Source organism: Cystoisospora suis (assembly GCF_002600585.1).
Source record: "Cystoisospora suis strain Wien I chromosome Unknown contig_669, whole genome shotgun sequence".
NCBI lineage: Eukaryota > Apicomplexa > Conoidasida > Eucoccidiorida > Sarcocystidae > Cystoisospora > Cystoisospora suis.
Genome location: NW_027153470.1, coordinates 4,741 through 13,645, shown reverse-complemented (window position 1 = coordinate 13,645; position 8,905 = coordinate 4,741). Strand labels below are relative to the sequence as shown.

General features: G+C 45.6%; 2 protein-coding genes across 2 annotated transcripts in view; one reads left to right on the top strand and one right to left on the bottom strand.

Annotated features, from left to right (window-relative positions):
* The window catches only part of CSUI_001648 (uncharacterized protein), a gene marked incomplete at its 3' end in the record, with an annotated part of 7,179 nt that extends 793 nt beyond the window's left edge, over window positions 1-6,386 (bottom strand). Inside the window, exons 1-3 of the mRNA XM_068061853.1 lie at window positions 3,343-6,386; window positions 1,703-2,784; window positions 861-1,486 (exon numbers count right to left, since the gene is read on the bottom strand). Coding sequence (XP_067926173.1) covers window positions 861-1,486; window positions 1,703-2,784; window positions 3,343-5,611 — 3,977 coding nt within the window. The 5' untranslated portion in view covers window positions 5,612-6,386. The remainder of the gene's footprint in view (window positions 1-860; window positions 1,487-1,702; window positions 2,785-3,342) is intronic.
* Window positions 6,387-6,648: 262 nt separating this feature from the next.
* Window positions 6,649-8,905, top strand: part of CSUI_001647 (family upf0203 protein) — a 3,684-nt gene continuing 1,427 nt past the window's right edge. The window contains exon 1 of the mRNA XM_068061852.1: window positions 6,649-7,818. Within this exon, the coding sequence (XP_067926172.1) occupies window positions 7,561-7,818 (258 nt within the window). The 5' untranslated portion in view covers window positions 6,649-7,560. The remainder of the gene's footprint in view (window positions 7,819-8,905) is intronic.

Here is an 8,905-nt window from a genome sequence, read left to right as displayed (position 1 = left end):
ATCTGACTTTAATCTATCTATCTATCGTTAACCTGTCTATCTATCTTTGATCTATCTATCTATCTACCTTTAAACGACCTTTGATCTATCTTTGATCTATCTATCTTTCAACGCTCTGTACTCGATCTTTGATCCATCTATCTACTTTGAGACGACGTCATCTTAACACCTCAAGACTTCTCTCTCTCTCTCTCTCTCTCTCTCTCTAGTCGTCTATCCAACCACATACTAAGGTTACTCACCTCTATACATATATATATATATATCTACATACATATATACATATATATACACACATATATGCATCTATACACATATATGCATCTATACACATATATGCCTCTATACACATATATGGAGAGATAGATATACAACTAGCAAGGGTAAACAGATCCAGTGAGATAGACAGGGGTGGTCGACATGTGTCTCTGTATAGACAACTAGAAGGAGAGATGCATGCAGTGTGGAACAGGCCAGTGGGCCAATCGAAAGCGTGGAGATTCGCACTGCATGCATGCACCACCACACCACGAAATAGACGAAAGAAAGAGAGAGGGGAGGTGTGAATGAAGAGAAGACTGTTTTCGTCTTCTTCTTCTTCTCCTCTTGCTTTATCATATTTCTCCATAGACACATCTACCCACGTAGAGCCATGATCTATCAGCACATCTCATTCAAGAGGGAGAAAAGAAGGACAGACATGAAACGCCTCCTTCTTCCTTCACTTCAAGCAGCTCTTCCATCGGAACAAAGAAGAGAATGCGACAGAGAAGTCAAGAAAAAGATGAAGATGGAAAAGAGAGAGAAAAAAGAGAAGAAGAGGAAAGAACATAGTCACACAGAGGGCGATAGTTCCTTACCTCGAATCGATCCCACCGAAGAGAATAAGATGCGGCTCAGAATAGACGAGGCTGTGCCCCCAGCGAGCGCATGGACGAAGCCCTACGACAGGCGCTCGAATCCATCCAAGTCCAAAATCTCTCTCTCTTCTTCGAGAATAGGTAGGAGAGGAGGAGGGAGAAGAAGAGATGGGTCGACGGGATGGAAGACAAGAAGAAGACGGAGAGGAGGAGAGTTGCTCTCTTTCTTCTTCTTCTTCAGTATCTTCATCTGAAGACGAAGAAGAAGCAGCGGAAGAGAAGGAGGAAAGAGAGGTTGAGAGGAGAGGAAAGAGGGCGTCTTGTTTAGGTGAAGAAGAAGAAAAAAGACGAGAAAGAAGACGACGAGAAACGCAGTAACGCGAGAGATTCTTCTCTCCATGACAACAAGGAAGAGAAGAAGAAGAAGAGTTAAAGACGGCAGCAGTGTGAAGGAGGCTATCACTATCGCTATGACGACCATGGAGATTCTTCATCTTGAGAGGCCTGTCTCTACGAGGTCGGCGAGAGAGACAAGAAGAATGGGGATGACGTCTCTTTCTCTCTCTTAGAAAAGACGAAGGCGGAAGGTAATAAGGAAGGAGGGCTGAGACCTCAAGGAGATACAGCTGAAATAAAAAGAGACAGATGACACAGAGACCTACATACATACATGGATAGAGAAATCCTACATGGAGCCATACAGCATACTCATACATGAGGATCGTCAAAAGAATATCATGGAGGAATGTCTATGTTCACGAAATTAGGGCTAGATCACTCTCTGAAAACATCCTTATTCTTCTTCTTCTTATCTCTCCTCTTATCATTCTTCTTCTTCTTACCTCATTATCTGCTACCCTTCCCTCACGCTCTCTTCCGCCGAAGAGAGCTATAGCACCGGCGTCTTTTCCTTTCACAGTGACTGCTGTGCATGCGTGGAAGAATCTCTCTGAAACATGACTTCTATCTCTTCTCTTTCTCATCCATCTCCTTTTCTTCGAAAGCTCTCCTGAGCTTCTGCTACTACTCTCTTCTCTTCTTCTCTTTATCATCGCGACGCCCTCATTATCTTCGCCTTCTTCTTCTTCTTCTCGATCAGACTCTTCAACTTGCCGACCTTCTTCATCCGCCCATGAAGAAGCTTCTTCGCCATCCAGAGCTTCTTCTTCTTCCTCCTCTTCACCTTCTCTGTCCTTTCTGCGTTCTTCCTTCCTGTGTGTCAGCCCTTTCTCTCTTGCATTTTGTGCAGAAGAAGTCGACATGTCTCTTCTTCCTATCTGTCGAGACACTTGATCTCTCCCCCCCCCGACTCGGTGGCTGTCTCTAGTTTCTTCATCTCTCATGTCTACCTCTCCAGTATGATCTTGACCACTTTTCTCTTCTTTTTCTTCTTTTTCTTCATAACGATGAGATTTCCGACTCTTCAACGAGCTCTTCCTTCTCCCCGGGGGAAGTGACATATCGTAAGAGAGAGACGGAGGAGACAGGCGTCTCCACACCCATTCATGTGGAGACAGCTGTGTAAAGCGTACATAGTCACGCCGTAAAAGGTCACAAGGATCAGGTCCTAACGGGGGTGAAGAAGAAGCAGAAGAAGTACCAGCATGATAACGTGTAGAAGAGGCAGAAGAAATCTGTCTAGAGAGATTCTCTGGAGAGTAAGAGGCCGTCGAATCAGAAGAAGAAGAGGAAGAGGAAGGAAGAAGAGAACCAGAGAGAGATGAAGAAGAACTACTAGGAGAACAATCTCGCGATGAAGGAAGAAGACGACGGCTTCTCTTTTCGTCGTCTACCGTGCATCTCCCCCTTTCTCTTCCTCCTCCATTAGAGATGAGAGAGTAGGCTTCTCTCGTAGAATTCGCCGCGTCGATAGGAGAATAACCTATGTAAATGTCTGGAGAGAGACGTACAGACCATCCGTAATCTGCAAAGAAGAGAAAGGCACACACACAAGGAAGGAGAGAAAGGTCAGGGGGTGTTCAACGCCTTATTTTATGGTGTGGGGCCATGCTGCAGGATAGACATACGAAGAAAAGACGAAGAAAAGTCGGTCTCGAACAGAATAGAAGAATATTGGAGGAGGGAGACCAATGAAATGTACGAGGAACAACTAGACATTCTTTTCTTTCTTTCTTTCCTTCTTTCTTTCTTTCTTTGTTAAATTAGAGAAATTTACTCCCCATTCATACCTTCTTCTTTCTCTCTATCGTATAGATATCTATATAAGTCATAGGGACATGGAAGCCTTCAAAGAAAAGTCAGAGAAAAGGAGAGTGTAGAGACGGAAGCCCATGTATAGAGAACACCATAAGATTCGACCTTTGTAGCCCCTATCAAGATATTCGAGCAGTTAAATGATAGAAGGACAAGACAAAGAAGATCGCCAAGCCCCCTCCGTGTTTCTATCCTCCTTATGTCTCTTTGACTCGTCATTTCTTCTTCCTTCTCCTTTCATGATGAAGAAAGCAAGGGCCGGACTCACCGTGAATGAGCTGTACATACACCTCACCAGGAGACCCGTGCTTTCCACCTCGTATCTGTCTGACTGCTTTCTCTAAGACTTGTGAGGGGAGCTGCGCGCCTCCTACGACAAGAACGCGCCGGAAAACTTTTACGCCCTCCAACACAGAAGAAAATGACGATGGAGACGACGACGATGAAGAGGAAGAAGAAGAGGTCTCTTTTCTTTCATGTTCTTCTTCCCTCCATCGAGAGAAGACCGGAGATGAAAAATCGCCTTCTTCCTCTTCTTCTTCATCGTTGTCATGTTGGGGGGACCTACTCATATCGACCTCTCTTTCCAACTCCTGTCTTCTTCTTCTCCTTCTTTGGTGTTCCGTTTTTGTCCTTCTTCTTATCGCTTCCTCTCCATTCCCTCTTTCTTCTTCTCCTCCCCCTGCTTTTCTTCTTCTTCTTCTCCTCAAGAACCTTCTCGGCGGACTCTGCAGTTTGAGAAGACTGAAAGGAATGACTGCGTGGCCTATCAAGTTGGAAGGAGGCCTGTGGAAAGAGAGCCGCTCTTCATCTTCTTCTTCTGGATGATCGGGAGAGGTCTTTTCTTCTCCGTGGCGACGCAGAGGAGGATATAAATCAGACGAAACACCCCGGTGCTGAAGATGATAAGATGACGAAAGAGACAAAGGATGAAGAGGGGGAGAGGAAGGAGGCGAAGAAGAAGAAGTAGGAGAAAGATGAACGCCTGGGGCGCTCGGAGAGTGGAGCCCCGCTAGATCAAGAGGCTGTGTATGTGCGTGCTCTAGAAGAGGAGAGCAACAAGATCCCCCGCTATCTTCTCCTCCTGAAGAAGATGAAGAGGAAGATGAAGAGGAAGAAGAATTATGTAAAGGACTAAGATGAGAGGGATAGCGATGAGAAGGTGCCATGTATGGAGAAGACGAAGAAGAGGAGGATGGCCCTGGTAAAGAATACCGAGGGCTTCCACTTGTTCTCTCTGTCGATTCATAGACAGGAAAGTCACCTGCGCGATGAACATGAGGAGAAGAAGAGATATGAGACGTCGTAGAAGAAGAAGAGGAATGAGAAAGAAGAAGAAAAGCTTCTTCAGAAGAGGAAGGAGGAGGGAGAGAGGGTGCTCCCTGCGGCTGTGACGGTTGAGATATGAGACTCCCCAGGGGTGAAGGGGCGTGTTGCTGGGGATGAAGAAGATGCTGTAAAAGACTTCTGCTTGCATGCACGCGGGCTGCTCCTGCCCCTAGATATCTCTCAGAAGAAGAAGAGTAACTTGTGGAGCTTTCTCCTACTCCTCCTGCTGCTGGTAGTGTGGGTATCGGAAGATAGGCTGAACCAGGAAGAGATGAATGATGAGGGTGACACGAAGAAGAAGAACAGAGAGAGGGAGTATAAGGAGGAACTGTATGAAGAGAAGAAGGACAGCCCATCATCCTATTCGTAGCAGGAGGAGGAGCCGTTGTAGGGGGGGGGGGTTCTCCTCCTCCTCCTCCTGGTCTCTCCCCTCCTGCTCCTGGAGCGACTGTAGCTGTAGACATGATGAGATGGGGTGAAGAAGAAAGACCTTCTCCGGATGTACATACAGAAGAAGGGAGAGCAGAAGACGAGGAAGGGGATGCTGCTGGAGGTGGCGGCGCTTGAGGTGGGGGGAGACATGAGGGAGGGAGAAGGGGGTGAAGAGAAGACGAGGAAGGCGGTAAAGAAGGCGGAGGGAGACAAGAAGGAGACGGCGGCAAAACAAGAGACGGAGACGGGAAAGCCACCCTCGAGGGGGTAGGAAGAGAAACAGACAAAGCAATAGCAGAAGAAGAAGAAGGGGGTGGAAGACAAGGTGGTGTCTGTGGATGAGAAGGAGGGAGTAAAGGAGAAGTAGAGGGATGAAGAGGAGAAGGAGAAGGTTCTTGTAAAGAAAAGGGTGGGAAAGAAACAGGAAAATACGGGGGGGGAAAGTGAGAATGCTGCTGAACAAGAGAAGGAGAAGGACAAGAGGGAAGATCCACTCCCGGCTGTAAAGAAGATGAAGAAGAATCGCCGAGCGTCGATGCAGCAGGAGGAGCAGCGGTAGAAGGATGAGAAGAGGGAGCAGGAAAATTCACGATTAATCCATTAGGAAGAAGAACCCTCGTCCCTCCTTGAGAGAATGTCTCTCCTTGAGACAGGTTGAACGATAGGCTTGTCCCGTCTCCTCTTTCGCTCCGTCCATCTCCGCCAGGAAGAGCAAGAGAAGAAGAAGGACAAGGAGGAAGGCCTCCTCCTCCTCCCCCTTCTCCTCCTACTGTCATTGTAAGGACAACCTCTTCTCTCTTAGTTCTGAAGATTTACGTCAAAACAAAGTTAGGAAAAGCGACTTTCACCTCTCTCTTCGGGTAGAACCCAGGTGTACATACACACACACATACACTCGAATGATGATCGGCATCCATCCCCTCTCTAGGCTTAAAAGATAGGAAGAAAAAGAGTCATTTCTCCTTCTTCTTCCTTCTCGCATCGACAGAGAAATGACTCACAAGAAGAGAAAGGCAAAAGAGAGAGAAAGAGGAGACACAGCTTTAGGAAAAAAACACAGAAAAGATGTGTAGAAAGACGATAGGTTTCTCTTCCGTCTTCTTCCTTTCCTCTTCTCCGTGTTGAGAAGTCCATCTAGGCTTTCTTGTTCCTCCTCTTGTTCTTCTTCTGCTTCTTCAACTGCATGCAAGCGCTGAGAGAAAATCGGGAAAAAAGATCTCCTTTTTCTTAGCAATAGAGTGCAGCAAGATCATCCGTCATCCTTTGCTCTTCATCTCATAGACAAATTAACTTTCTTTATGATCGGCATGTAGATGAAGAGAATCTATCTATCTCAAGAAGAGTGAAACTCTCTTAACTTCTCAACTTCTTCGATAGAACAAAGGAAAGATGAGGTTCTTCATGCAGAGGGTAAGAGCCAGGAGTCCTTTAGCTAGACGGAAAGACAAATGAGACCGCCGCCGTGAAAAGAAAAGAAAATAAGAAGGAAAGAAAGAAGAGAAACAAGAGAATCAATACACACACACGGAGGAAAAGGAAGATAGAGAGGCGGTTCGTATAAAACGGCTGCCTTCCTTCTGTCTCGCAAGAGGAGAAAGAAAGAGGAGCACCTCTTTCCCCCAGGAGCACCTCTGAGGCACACCTCTCCTTCTTTGTGGAGGAAGAGAAAGAAGATCAAGGAGAAAAGGATAGAGAGCAAAAAAGAAAGAAAAAGAAGAAAAGAAGGGGCCAGATTTCTTGTTCCTTCCAAGGAACTCCCAGTAGATGAAAGACTGTGGGGAATTTTTCGCATGCAAAGACCACCAGCGACGCTCTGTAGAAACAAAGATGTTCTTCGAACCTTGAGGTATTTTGACACTGCCTTTTCGTTTCTCACACCAAACTTCTCTTTCATGAAAGGTTCCTTTGACCGTTGTCCCAGCAGAATAGATACCAGAGAGAGACGGGAGAGAAGGAGAGGTAAAGAACACTCTTTCTCTTACGGTGAGAGAGATCGTCACGTCACTCTTTGGGTCTTCTTAGAAGAGAGACTCGAGAAATCTCCTCTCGCCTCGATTTCTTTCGGAAGATTCTTCTTTCCGTGCTTCCCCATGCTCACTCCCTTCAGTTCCCTTCAACTCTCGGGTGTATGCGCAGACACCCGAAAGAGGGGGAGGCAAGCTGTTTCTCTTCGCGAGTTTCTCTCTTCGCGCCGAAGGCAAATGACAAGATGAAAAGAGTCGGCGTGTCAGTTTGTTCTTCTCCCTTTCACTTCAGTATCAGGAAGAGTAAATGAGCCAGGGAAATTTTGCCTTTCGAAGATTTCACGTCATACGTTTCTCTCCTCTTCTTCTATCATCGCTTTCCTTCTCGATTCTGCAGCATTTTTCTGTTTCTTCGCTCGCCGCTTCTTCCTCTTCTTTTTCTTCTTCTTCGTTACATTAAGCTTATTTCATCTTTCATACTCCCTTGCTCTGTGTTCTTTTTCTTCTTCTGTCGTAGCCCATCCATATGTCTCCCTGTCTTTGTCGCCCGGCAGATTCTCACGGATCGATCTCTCTTTGACCTCCTTCCATAACTTTCTTCTTTCTCCTTCTTTCTTCTTACTTAACTCCCCTCTACTTCTTCTCTCTTTCCGGTGAGTTGTTTCCCTCAGCCCGCCTTGTACTTGTGTATATACCCCCTTTTTCATCTCTAAACAAGCCAGCGTCTGCATGCACTTCAGTCATCTTCTTTCTCTATCGCCATGGAAGGGAAAGAAACGACTGTCATCTCTCTTCCTCTCCTAATCGATGAAAAATGCAAAGACTCGAGAAGATCAAGAGAATTTCGTTCACAAACCCATACTTCCTCGCGAAGGCTTTTTTTCCCCCCTCCGTGCTCTTCCTCTTCTTCTCTTTCTTCTTCTTCTCTTCGTCGTCCAGCTTTCTGTTCTTCTTCTTCTCCCTCGTCTTCTTCAGGAAAGCCTGACTACAGTGCTGTAGGGGCCGCACGTATTGAAGCTGTAGGTCAAGCCCATCAGAAGTTTTCTTTCTTCTTCTTTCTATCCTTCTTGCGGATTCGTTTTTGTCTCGGTCTATGTAGATGGCTGTATTCGCTCTCTTTTCAGCTCTTCGCAGTTAACAGGGAAGATAAAGAAGAAGAAGAGAATGCAAAGAAGAAGATAGTTGACACGGGTGGAATAGATCTTCTTAATCATCTTCGATGAGAGAGGTTTCTGTATCTTCATTAGATCACATTCTTCATGCCTGGATCATTGCTGCGTTTCTTTCTTTTCTCTGTCTCGCGTTCTTTTCTTCTCTATCGATAGAAGAAGGTGCTGTTTCCCTATCTAATTATACATAAGCGTACGTTGATCTCCTCTCTTTAACATGCTTCTAAGTCGTAGATTGTATCATTTAGACCTCCGAGCATGCTGTATGGAGGTCTACAGGCACATGCATTTCTATACAGAAACAAGTTCCACTGTCTTGCAAGCAGAGGAGTAGGGGGGGGTGCATGCATTTCTCTTCTCTCATGTCTTCCCTTCTTCGTTTCTAGATGGACTTGTTCTTTTCTTCATACGTGGAGCTAGTCAAGTTCAAACGACGTATCTCGACAGTACTCTTCCCAGTGCCTCACAGCTTTACTACATACATATGCAACAACGATCTATACATATGTATACACACGCCCCTATATATCTATCTGTCTACCGATCGATCTTCAGTCTATCTATGTGTAATCTATCTACCTCTTATTATCCTATTGATCTCTCTCCATATTGTCCACGTCTCTATCTTGAATGCATGTGCTTATCTGTAGGTGTACATGTATGTATGAAGACCTTAGGTAGATCTATACGTGTGTGTGTGTGTGCTGTATGGCATGCATGCAAACATCTTATTCGATCCCCTCGTTCTCTCTGCATAGCTCATGAAGTCTCTCTCTTACGTTTCTTCTTTTCTAGATTTCTCTTCAAGGTTGTTTTCACGAATCGCAGGAGCTAATCTTCCTCACTTCCTTTCGACTGCGCATCCATACGAACTAAATCTACACACACATCCATAGGTATAGGTATATCCTATGCATACATAGATGTGTATATCTTT